Source organism: Acanthisitta chloris, unplaced genomic scaffold (genome assembly GCF_000695815.1).
Source record: "Acanthisitta chloris isolate BGI_N310 unplaced genomic scaffold, ASM69581v1 scaffold1795, whole genome shotgun sequence".
NCBI lineage: Eukaryota > Metazoa > Chordata > Aves > Passeriformes > Acanthisittidae > Acanthisitta > Acanthisitta chloris.
Window position 1 is genome coordinate 1 of NW_008672936.1, and position 12857 is coordinate 12857.

The 12857-nt window shown below is 52.1% G+C and overlaps 1 protein-coding gene across 1 annotated transcript; it reads right to left on the reverse strand.

Annotated features, from left to right (window-relative positions):
• Positions 1-3310: 3310 nt before the first annotated feature.
• LOC103802236 (interferon-induced transmembrane protein 10) lies at positions 3311-12853 on the reverse strand (the record flags this gene model as incomplete). Its single annotated transcript, XM_009074688.1, has 2 exons — positions 3311-4220; positions 12677-12853. Coding segments are annotated over 2 exons (327 nt in total), but the record flags the coding sequence as incomplete, so codon positions are not given.
• Positions 12854-12857: the final 4 nt, after the last annotated feature.

The following is a 12857-nucleotide window of genomic DNA, read 5'->3' on the forward strand; positions in this document are numbered from 1 at the left end:
GAGGGAGCCCTCTGCCTGCCTCCCGCAGCAGGGCAGCTCCGGCTCTGCTCGGACATCCCACTCCGTGCCCTGCCCCTGGGCGCTGGGGCTCCCGTCAGGGTCCCCACGAAGCCACTTCATCGCGGGGCTGAACGAGCCTCATTTCGCAGCATCTCCTCCCCGGACGAGGGTGCCCCTCACCAGCCTCGGTGGCCTTTCCCCAGTCTCACCCCAAATGCCTTTCAGCTATCAGGGGCACAACTGGACGATGCCACCTAAGAGGGAACAATGGCTCTCCCCTTTCCCCATGTCTTCCTTCGAGCTAAAGAAAAAGCAAACCCTCATTCTCATCAAGCTGTCAGGCTCAGTTTCCCGAAAGAATACAATTAAATCTCTGTATGGCAACGTGACCATCAGTTCTTCCCCATCTCAAAAGATGCTTCTCAAGCTGCGTTCGGCTGTTCCTCTCTTCCACCCCCTCCTATCAGTTTTCCTTCCCGCCGCTGAGTGCAACACAGGCTGTGGCTTCGCAGCCAAGAAAAGGTGCGATTTGGAGAGCGCAGCGCGACGTTGTGAGTGGCAGAAGTGAAAAGGCAGAGAAGCAACTCTTGAGAACCTGCCTTCTGCTGTGGCGGGTGTTAGCCCTGGCAAAACCTCAACTTCCAGAATTTTCTTGCAAAATCAAAAAGAAAAAAAAAGCAATTAGAGGACCTGTCGGATTTGGATGCTGCTTTTCTTTCCCTTGTTCCCTCGAAATGAAAAATACATTCTTTCTCTCCTTCACAGCACAGTTGGTGCAATCTGGGATGTACTTGCCTGACAGTATATAGGGAAGCAGTTTTGTTGTCTCAATTTGGGGTTCCCCAACACTGGCAGGACGAAATGCATGCTAAGTACCTTGATGTTGCTGCACTTGGAAGACACCTTGGAAGCCTGAATAAACAATGGGGTTTCCCCCCTAAGCAGGCTTGGAAATCTAAGTCTCCCCCTCATTTTCCCCATTTGGGGAGTGCTTTCCTAATGCTGTGAGTTTGGAAGGGGTCCATTAAAATGAAGAGGGAGACACTAAGAGAGAGAGAGGGAAAGTGCAGAAGCTTTCCTGCCCCCAGCTCAGAGCTGCAGCTGGAGCCAAGGCGAGGGCTCTGCTGGAGCTGAGCATCTGCCTGGGGTTGGTCATCCTATCCTTCAGCTGCAGAGTTACTGCAGCCTTCTCTGCTACCCTGTTCGTGTTTGAGGCAGGTCTGGGTGGACCTCTGACCTGCTGCAGCACAGTGATTTCACCTCCTACAATGTGGGCAACAAATAATAAAAATGATGGTTACTAATAATAGCCCTCCCTCTCCATCCCTGATGGTTTATACATGCAAAAATGCTGCAGAGTCATTTCAGTATTCCCCCTGGTTCATTAAACCACCATCCATTTTCCCGCAGATAAGATGGTCCGTCAGGGGAAGGAATGATGGCAACTCATTTGTCACACTTGTTAAATGTAGAAAAGGCTGGCTTTGGGTCACTTCCAGTTTTGTGTCAGCTCTGCCTTTATCTGAGCAGCCCTGTGCCTGCATACCAAGCAAGGCGTCCCTCTCCTGTGCAGAACAGGAGATGAGGATGGTGGTATTGTTCCCACAAGATTTTGTAGGGTTGAGGGGGTCTCTGAATGCAAAAGCATTTGCAACATGGCTCCATCGAGATCCTGCTCATAGGAAGGAACACACTCTTTACTGCAAGAGGTGCCAGGCACATTGGTCCCACAGTGATCTAAGCCTGTGGCTTTGAGCCCCTGGCACTGCATTCACAGTCACCCTGTGTGACTTATACCCTGAGCCCATCCAGCCATGCTTGTGTTTGGGCTGCAAAGCTTGAGGGGTGTGATGAGCACCTGAATGGTGAAGGACACCAAGCCAAGGCCTTGGACACAGCTAATGTGAGCTTGGTGCAGGTACAGATGGAGAGAAAAGGGGATACAACCTCATCTCTGTTCTCCTCCCAGCCTCGGAGGATTTCTGCATGACTAGTATGGATCTTGCCTAAGCTAACACTGTCCCAGTGGGCTTTAATTTGCTCTAATTATCAGGTGCCAGCTCAGGGTGGCTGCAACATGAGTCATTTTGGCTGTACCTACTTTAAAGGTATTGCTATCTTGACAGGCCATCTCCCTCCTCTGCCTGGGACAAGGACTGAATATAGCCCCTAGATATGTTAGAATGGAAATGCTGATGGCTATGACCCCTCAGTCTTGCTTCAGGAAACGGAACAAGAAGCAATCAAGAGAGGTTGGGAAGAGTCTTGACCTCTGGATGTGATCATAGAGCAATTCATGGCTGAGATACTGCCAGGGCACCATGTACTGCACTGCTGGCCAAAACCTTGGTGCAAAACAGACCCCTGTTCTGGTCTGGTGTGCAAATGCCTTCCAGCAGGTGGGGACCAGGGAGGACTGCAGGTCCTTCTGCCCACAGCTCCTGCCATAAATGAAGCCCAGGCTGGGATTAAGGTGTGGAGACCTGAGCAGGAAGGAGGTGACATCCCATGAGGTTTTCAGAGAAGCATCCTCATGGTCTGCCCCCACATCTCACTATGGCACAGCCCAGAGACAGCCTGTTGATTTAACCATAGACTCAGCAGATGATGGAGTGTCCCATGACAGCCTGTCTGCATTCCTCATCTCTTGCTTCACCTTCACTTTTGTGGTGGGAGCAAAGGTGGATGCTGTTGCTTTCTCCCAGCTCCACAGCTGGTCTGCGCTGACTAGTGCGCCTTGACGTGAGGTCATCTTACAGCTGGAAAAAGATGAGGCAGCTATGGCATATGAGATGAGATGAAGGGTCAGAGGTGCTGAAAAGCTGTATTTTAGTCCTGGCCTTGCCATTTGTTTATGGTGGTTTCGAGTCAGGGCGTGTTGATTTGCAGCACTGCAGGCAGCCGCAGGCAGCTATCAGGAAGGGAGGGCACTGAGCTCCTGCCTCCTTCAGTGGCAAGCACACATCATGTCTGAAATCTGGCTCTTGGTAATGACCCTGGGAAGTGCTGCAGTAGCTGCAGGGTCAGACTGTGGCGATTTATTTCTGTCTTCAACATTGGTCCTAGCAGGTGAGGGGGGGCCTTTGCCTGCTTATCATTGATCTTCCATCACAGAAGTTGCTGAGGTCTCTGCTCTTAAATCTGGATCTGCACTCTCCTTCATGGCTGCATGTGGCCCTGACCTGCAACAGCATCCCTCACTCCTGCTTTAAATCTCCCCAAGCAGCTGCTGGTGATTCTCATATTTTCTTCTGCAGCCCACAGCGACCAGGAGCCCAGCCCTCCTAAGGAAGGAATTAACCCAGTAGCATCACGTATCAGAGGTATCTTTTTATTGACTGTTTACAGAAATACAGTAGCACTCCACTTAGGTGGCTTAGGCGAGTGGTCCAGAAGCTGCCTTCCTTCTCAGCACTGCTGGGAGAGCCCAAGGAGAAACCTGCCCTTTAGCACTTTGGGGTTTCTCTGGAGGCTTTGGGGGTCCCCAGCATGAACTTCATCTAACACCCTCAGCTTTCCAGGGGTTGGGAGTTGTTTGAACCAGCGGATGAAATTCAAGAGAAGAAAAGGAAAAGAAACCCCCATAAGCTGGGGGGTGGTGGGGCGGTCTGAACACACCTGATATGTTGTGAGACAGCCCTGCTGTGGTCCCCATCCATCACTGCATGTGTCTCCAGCTCTGCAGGACCCACTGCTCCCCAGAGCTCAGCTCTCTGCCACTAGGCATGTGTCACTCTGGGCTTTGCACACTCTTTTCAAACAGCTTGTCGACCATAAAATAAATATTTCTTGGTCTATTTCTTTCCCTGTACACATGTAAGAGTGAGACCCTTTCCTACCACAGTTCAAATACTATTTGGGGGCAGAAAGGGTATGCTCAGCTGGGCTGATAAACTAATTCAAATTTTATTTATGTATTCAATTGACTTTGGTGGGTTTCGTTGGTTGGCTTTTTTTGCAATCAAGGTGTAGTGGTTGTTATTTTTGTGTGTGTCCTTGCTACAAGAAACAACTGCAGACACTTCTGGCATAGAGGCATTTTGGCGGCGGCCGCTGCTGTTGGCCTCACTCTAGTAGTCAGTGAGAGGGTATCGCAGGAAGATGAAGATAAGGATGATACAGAAGGTGGCAAGGGCTGAGCTGGTGATGTTAAAAAGCCGGGCTGTCTTAGCATCTTCAACTGCTCCATTTAAATCATTGAGGAGTTTCTTATCCCGGACCTGAGACCAAAAAAACCAATTAATTGAGAGATGACAACTTGTTTCAAGCAACACCCACAAAACCCAATGCACCTCTACATGGTTTCCTGTACAGCAGATGAGGGCTAGGCTGTGCCTTTTGGTATTCGAATGCCTGGGGTGACATAAAACACCCTGAGGTGAGATTTGCACTCTATCTCTGCTATGGATTGATCTTGTGAAGCCAAGCACAGTAATACCCGTGGGCTGGAAATTCCTGGAAGCGGGGAAGACTCTGAAGAGTGTCCTGTTGCTGTTACCAATTAGGTAAACAAGGTCCTTGTGCTCCCCAGAGTGGGGCAGTGTCATTTTGAGCCTGAGGGTGCACAAGGGAACTGGGATGCCATTGTGCATCTCAGGCACAGGGGCACTAAGGCACATTTCCCACCGTGTGATAGCCCCCTGGCCCTGCAGCACCAGGCTTCAGCTCCCCCAGCCCACAAGTGAGAAGACTGGCTGCCGTTTCAGTGTGCATTCCTGTGCCTCCATCTGCACTGAGGGGCTGAGCGGGTGAAACCTGGCGCAGCATCCTACTGCAGCTCCAGGGCTGCGCACGAGCCTCCAGCATATTAAGTAGTCCTGGGTTAATGAGTTCCTTTCCTTTTGCAGGTCTTATGCGGCTTGTGTAGCATCTCTGCCACAGGCAGTTTTCTATTCTGACAGCACAGTCTGCTCTCTCTGTTATCCTGAGGGCTGGGACTTTCATGGGCTTGCCTTGGGACAGCTCTGCAGTGGGCAATGATTGTGCATGTCCGTGTCACTGGCCTGATCCCACCTTCTCCTCCAGCCACGCCACTGCCAGGCAGTGCATGGCACTGCCAGGCAGCGATGCCACTAGCAGGCAGCGATGGCATTACCAGGCAGCAGATGACAGGGTCAGGCAGCAGATGGCACTGCAAGGCAGCAGATGGCACTGCCAGGCAGTGATGATGGCATTACCAGCAGCCGATGGCACAGCCAGACAGCAGATGGCATGGCCAGGTAGTGACGGCACAGCCAGGCAGCAATGGCACAGCCAGTCAGGCAGCTGAAGGCACTGTCTGCCAGTAGCAGCTCTGCAGTTTGATCACAGCAGATGAGGGGTCAGGCTCTATCCCTTCCTAGCAGGGATGTGTCCCTGACTCTTAAGCTGCCCCTTCAGCCAGCACTCAGCAGACTCAGGTAGCTGGAACCACAAGGATGTGGGATGAAAGGAGTGGGAGACTTGACCCCTCATCCCTTTCCCTTATCCAAGAGGGGTGCCCAGTGTCCCTGCGTGCCCTTTGCAGCCTGCCCTGCTGCCGGCAGAGAGAGCCCTGCCAGGCACTGCTGACCGGGCCCTAGGTGTTGGTGGCAGGCTGCAAAAACCAGCACCAGAGTCATACCCAGGAATACTAAAAGGCCTTTAATGACCAGGAGCTTTCTGAAAAGACTCTGCAATGGATTCAGACCACATCTGATGGACTTTTTTTTCTGTTCCTCCTGCAGTGCTTACCCATGGGGCTGTCCTGAAAGCCTTCTGCAACCTGCTGGATATGGGGAAACATTGCTGAACCCCTCATTCCCACTGAGCCATGCTGGTTCATGGTGCCTCCAAAACCACATCTCAGACTCTCAAGCAATGTCACCCTCCTCCATCACACCAGTGAGGACCTCTGTGCACAAGCACCCTCTGCTCTTCAGTAATCCTGGACTATGGGTAGGGAGGCTGTTGTTGCATGAGGCCTGCAAGACCCAGCACTGGCAGCCACATACACAGGTAAGAATGAGAGCTCTGTTTTCATTCTCCTGTTAAATCTTACAGTACCATGTCCTCGGCCTCTGATGTGCCCTGCTCCTGGGAGCCTGCAGCTGGAGATGGGGCCATCCACCCATCACTCTGCTTCTGAGTGCTCAGCTCAGCATTGTTCTGGGACCAAGGCGAGGGGACAGTCATAAACTGCACGTAGCTCTGTGGCATGCTTGGCTGGTGCTCTCAGCAGAGGAGATGATCTCTGGAAAGGCAGCAAGCCGGGAGCATGAGAGACCACATGCCTTTTTGTGTCAGCTGCATGTCTGGGATGACTCACATTGGAAATTATTCAGTAAGTTTAGCATCCTCCCAAAAACCCCAGGGCGCAGGAGCTCCTCACCTACTGGTGAGAAGCAAGAAGGTCCCTGCAGCCAGAGGCCCAGGGGTGCTGGATTCAAGCCAGAAATCCTGCCTGCTGCTCCCAGAAGACTCTTTGAAGCTCACACATTTTCCTCTTCCCAGTAGTGGAGCCTGCCGCAGGCAAAACCTACACAGAGCAAATGCCTTTTACCCCTTCCTACGCTGTAACCCAGCTGTGGTTGGGAGAATTTGCTCTCTGCCACAGGCAAGCTGGTGTTTGGCACCACTGTTTGCCAGGCAGACACGAGGTTTCTCCAGCAGACCGGCATGGCCAGCATACCAAGCTCTGCAACACTCCTGCAGCCAAGCCACTTGCTTCACCTTTGTGGGGCCAGTTCCTCTTGGCGCCAGGAGCTTTCTCCCACTTCTCACCTCCTGTTCCTCCTGCCTCTAGGACACCCTACTGCCCTAATTTCCATGCCTAGCCTTCTCCCAGCAACCTTTCCCAGTAGTGTCTTCCACCTGACACCAGCCCACACTTGTGACTGGCACTTTAACCTTTTCCTATGACACACTTCAGCAGTGCCTCTTCTTGACTTTCCTGTGTCTCTCCTTTTGCCTTGCTCTAGTCCTGCTGCTGCTGAGCATCTCTAGTGATGGGTATCCAGGGCTGCCCTCTCCTCAGTGCCACGGTTTTCTCGAAGTTCCTTTTTGTTTTGTCCCTTCCAGCTCTTCTCTTTCCTGTTGTTTGGGCCCAAATGATGGTATCACAGCTGCCTTCAACTCCTGCCAAAGGGCACCCAACTGCCTCCTCTCCCTGCACCTCCAGCTGGTTCCACTCACCCAGTCCTGCCAGCCCTGATGACACATGGAGCTCTGCCCTGCATCTCCTGTCTCTAGCAGCCTGCTGGCCTTTCCCTTCCCTACCTCCCCCCCAGATCTTCTTTGGCTGCTCTGCCCGTGGTCACTGGATTCCTCATTCTCACTGAGTCCTTGGTCCCCTTCCTCTCCTCCTTAGTATTTCCCTAGGCACCCTATGGCTTCAGTGGTCACCCTCATGCAAATAATCCCTGATTGCTCATTATCATTTATAATGCAATGGAGCCTCTAAGCACCAGACGAGTGCAAGGGCCCCTGTGGCACAGAAGTGCAATGAAAACGTGTTTCTCCTTCCAAACCACTCACAGCCCCAGCCTCTCACATCTCTCCAGGGCAGCCTCACCTCCTCCTGCATGGCCTTGCACCCCCAGATGCTTCCAGACATCTCCCTTTAATGTTGTGCTGAGGCAAGAGTCAGGCTCTGGAGGAGCTCTCCTGGAGAGCAGATAAATGTTTCAGCTCCTTCCCTGCTTTGTCCTTAAGGAGATGCTGGTGTCTTACAGCCTAGCCTCAGCTTTTCCTATTTTCATGCTCCTGTGGCCACCATCATCATAATGTGCTGGCAGCTGGTGCACAAGCTTCTGGGAGCCCTGGAAACTGCTTCCTTCCATAGCTGAAGAGATGAAGCATGGTGAGGGACAGGTCCTCAAGGTCACAAGGCTGATCCCGCACCCCTGACCCAGGTGTGGTGTTTCCTTTGTTACAGACTCTTCTCATCTTTAACCCTTCTCACCTTGCCTAAAATTAGATGGGGATTTTTGTCCCTGCTTTGCACTGAGATGACTGGTGTGTGAGGACAATTACATCTGCTGACTGTGCGGTTTCTCCAGGCACCCCAAAGCACTGTGTGGTGGCCTCTTTGGAGATCCCACCCTGAGGGATGAGGCAGAGCTCACCTCTGATCCAGACTGGCAACAAACATTTTCTTTCTTCCATGCCTGTCCTTGCACAAAAGACATCCTTCTTTTGCTCCTGTCCTATGAGCAAAAGGCATTGGTGGCCTTTCCAGCCATCCTTGCTTGCTTGTTACCTCCCTGCTGCTCACCTTGCCCTCCAACATCTCCATCTCACCATGTCTTCCCACACCTCCAGAATGCCAGTGCCCGAGGGTTCTTTCATTCCCTCTGCTCACTGTCCTCTGCCCTTTCTTCCCTTGGGATTTTCCCTTCAGCTTCCTCTCCAAATGCTCCTACCACCCTGCTCCCTTCCCCAGCAGTCATCTCCCCTTTCTCTGCCCTGGGACTTGTCCCCTCTCATTTTTGGGAGCAGCAAACTTGCTGCTTGAGTACAAAGTGCTGCCTCAGCTTGCAGGAGACGAATGGTTTGTTGATAACGAGCCTAATGAGGCTGTATTTCAGGCAGCCTGGCAGTCCACAGCTGGTTGTCAGTAAACCCTTTTCAGTGCAGAGCTCTGTGTCCCTGCACATAAGGAGCTGTGGAGGGGATCCTTGGATTTATTTGTTCTGTGAATTGCTCAAGAGCTCTCCAGCCCACATACCTCCACCACACCGGCACTGGCGTCACGGGACTGTCACCTCTACATTTCACCCACCTCCATAAATCATAGCTCCTCCTGAAATGCAGGCTGAGAGCTGCCTGAGAGGTTGGGTGCGGCAGCCTCTCTGCTTCTTGGGGTTAATAAATAGCTACAGATTTTTGCTGGTCTGCTTCCACTCGAAACAGGGAACATCAACAAGTGGCAAGAGGGAATGGCAAACAGTTGTGCTCAGAGCTGTGTGCTAAGGGCCAGGCAGAGAGCGGGCAGGAGAGCTCGGCTCTCCTGGGGTGCCATCACACCACAAATTTTGGTGGTCTCAAGGGGCAGAAAACTCTGCAAGCAATGCTGCAGGCTGCTGGTGGGGCTTGAAAAGCCAGCAGGGCTTCTTGGCATCTTCATCTCTATACAGCCACAGCGAAGCATCCGTACCGCGGCTCGTCTCAGATCCCAGCTCCTCTGATCTACCGCCTCATGGCGTAATGGGTACTGAGAAGGACTTGGCTCGCCCTGGCGGTCTCCAGAGACGGACCTCCTAACGAGTGAAGCGAGATCTTCTGCCACCAGGCGCTGATGCATCATTCATTACCACTTGGAGCTGGGAAAGAGGGAGGGAGGGAGCTACTGAATATCAGGCCACGACATTTGCTTCTGATCAAAACCAACCGAATCCAAAGCGTTGCTGTTGGAGCAATCCTCGCATCTGTGCTGGGCTGCAGTTAAGGTTACTTTAAGCTTTCTAACTTCCCTGGTCCTGCTGTTGACCTCTTCTTCCCCAGCACCCAACGAACACACTTAGCTGCAAGCGCCTTGCTTGCGCTCCGGGAGGCTGACCTTGAGAAGCCTGAGATGCTCGAAGTAACCCCTGGAGGGATACGTGAGTTGGTGCGACACTGCTGCAGCCCAGCAAGCTGTGTCTGCTGAGGATCTGGCCCACTACAGGTGTAAATAAAGACGAGGGATGCTGTCACACTCTCACTCAGAGTGGCTGGCTGGGATGTCTGTCACACAGAGTACTTGGCTTGGATGTCACAGTCTCTGCCCTCACCTGACTTCATGTGTTTCTTTCTTCATAAATTCTTTGATGCTGGGGTGTTTTTTTGGCATTATTTTAGTAAACGGTGGTCACCATGAAATAGCATTTCCCTGCAGAAAGAAATCTAGAAGGCTGTAGCTCATGTGCAAAAGGCCAGGCAGACATGCCTGTTTTCTCAGATGTGGCTGAAACCAATAAAACAGGGCACGGGGAAGGAGACAGCTTTATGGTAATATTCAAGTGTACCAAGCATGTATCTGGCTTCCAGTGTGAGCATTATGCTGCTGAAACCAATGGAAATACTAGGGTGTGCTGAGATATGTAATGAAACATCTCATGGACTTGAGACATGAAGGAGATACTGCTTTATTAACAGTATGAATCTGTCAAAAGCAGATGACCTTTATGGCAGGGAACTGAAAATGCTATTTCTGATAATGAAAACGATAATTCCTGCAATTGCTTGATGTTTCAGTTATTTAAAGGAAGTGTAAAAACTGTAGCCCAGAAACTGCTCAAAGGCATCAGGACACTGATGGCCCTTGAGTCAGGAAACCTGTGCTCCACTGGCCAAGGGCTCTGCCATCAGGGATTCCAAAATGGGCTCAGGGAGGAGAGCTCCACTCTTCTCCCTCCCACAGCACCTTAGTCTCTTCAGAGCACAGACAGCCTAGTAAGGCTGAGACTTAAGGATCCGCTGCTCGATTGTCCTTACACTTAATTGCAGAGGAACAAGAGAAGTCTGTTTAAAGGGACATCTGTCCTCAGGGCATTTTTTGATTCTGCTTTCTCTGAACTTCTGGGAGAAACATTATTGACTGTAAAGAAGATGAAAACATGCTTCTGGAGAAATAACCCTAACATCCAGACTGGCTAGGATGTTGTGAAGGTCTCGGCAGTAGCTGTGAGTGAGGATCCCACCTTTCTGAACACCCCAGTCTTCCTCAGGACAGACCTGCTACTGCCCCAGCATCTTGCTTGCCTCTTGCCACCAGCCCAAACAGCGGTCCATGAGAGCACTCACCATCCCTTCAGCCACTTGCTAGCTCTGTCCTCTGCCTCAGTGGGATATTTTGTTTCCACTTTCCCACTGCCATGGAGTCACAGCCACTGGGGAGCTCCAAGACCAGAACAGGGTTATTTCTACCCACTCAGAGTTACATCTATTTGGGTACCGCAGTTACATCAGATCAGCCTCCTCAGTCCAAAAGTCAAAGCTGGTTTTTGACAGCCATCTTCCATTTTCCTTTCCCTGACTTGGAGCAAATTTGCCCATTTGCCTTCCCTCACCACTGCTTCTTTTTTTTCATGCCAGAGTTTACGTCCTGTAGATCTTTGCAGCCAAATGCTGAGCCCACCACTCTGCTCCAGTACAAGGCCCTGAGTTACTTCTGTGCTTTGCTCTTTCTTCCACCCCAGCAAGGATAGTGAAGGGTCTAGCCATTAAAAACTTTGCAGGAGGCAGACCCTACTCTGTCCTGTCTTCTGGGAATGGGTCAGCCTTGTCCTCAGGCTGACCCGCCCCCGCTGCTGCAGCGTCAAGGGGCCACATCTACCCAGATACTCAATGTAGCCTCTTCCACGGGAAGGATGTCAATTGTTAAAGGCAAATTCAGATGAGAAGAGGCTTAAAAATATAAGGAGGAAGGCAGTTTCTTCCCTTGCTGGCTAAAGGAGTGCGGGGTGTTAAGGCACTCTCTCCCTCCTCTCATGTTAGGCTGCTGCTGACTGGATTTACCCTTTGATCAAGCCTGCTTGTGGTGATGCTTTGCCTTGGCATGATTTAAGGCTCACCCAGGCAGCAGCAAAGCCTGCTGCATGGGCAGTGGGTGGGTGCTCACCTCCCATCTCAGGGAAGGGGAAACTGAGGCAGATACCACAGCGCCAGTGCTGGGTGAGCCCAGGACACAGGTCTGCAGATTGTCCCTAGACCTTTCTGACAGAGACAGGGTTGGGAGCAGCCTCCTTGCAGTGCTGAGCACTTGCAGTCCAGCTCATGGGAACTGGATGGGGTTAATTGATCTGCTTCTGTGATGAAGCTGGTCTGTGCCCTGGCCTTCCTCTAAATGCTGCCTGCCAAAACAAATCAGCTAGCTCCTCTCCCGTCCACCCAACCGCCCCGGGCTCTCTGCACATCCATTCAGTTAGTTTTGCATCTGGCAGGCAGGAAAGGGGAGGGCAACCCAGGCCCCTCTCTCCTGGCAGCTGCCAGAGATGGGCTGCCTGTTTGCTGGGCACCATCCCTGCCAGGCCGCTCTCCCCTGCAGCTACCAGGAATAATAACCTGGTCCCATTCCCATCATGGGCTATGCTCCACGCCATCACTCTCTTCAATAACACAGCTCTATATACCCCCAGCCTCGACGCTGTGGGAAGCACCCAGCAATCTCTTCCACCTCCTCAGCATTCCCATGATGCTGGCAGGTCTCCAGGGCTTGCTTTGGGATTTATAGGACTTGGGGTGGAGAAAGCTGCCACCAGCTCTGGTGCTTTAATTAGGAAAAAAAAATGCCCTGCACCTTGGCAGCGTCTTTCCCCTGCAACTTGCCAGGCGACGACCGATCCTCTCTGACTGCTTCTGACTGCTTCTGCCTGATCATCCAATGCTGCCGGGTCTTATCCTGATGATCTCTAATAGACAGGATCCCAAAGAAGGGACCTAGTGCTGGAGTGCCTGCAGGTGCAGCATGAGCCAAGCCCCGTGTTGCCTGCCTGTCACCCTGCCGCCGCGGAACAGAGGAGCCTCCGAGGGGACTCAGAGCAAGTCAAAGCATCTCTTCCCTACCTGAAGTAACATCCCAGGCTCCAAAACACACCTCGGCTCATCCCATGCCCATCCCCATCGGCTGCAACCTCTCACTTGGGTGGCAGAGATGTGTTTCACATCAGGCACGACCCCCAAACCCTCAGCCCGTCTCCAGTCACCCCTTACCCCATGCCTCGTGCTCGGTACTCACTTTCAATGAATAGGCCAAGGCGATGAAGCCGAGGCAGCAGAAGTTGAGGTATACAAAGTTGAAGATGGACCAGAGATAGTAGTCGTTCACCTCGGTGGTGTCAGGGTAGATTTCGATGACGGTGGTAGGGTTGGTCATCGTCTTCTTCTCCACTGAGTGCTTGCATGGGACCGCCGGCCGC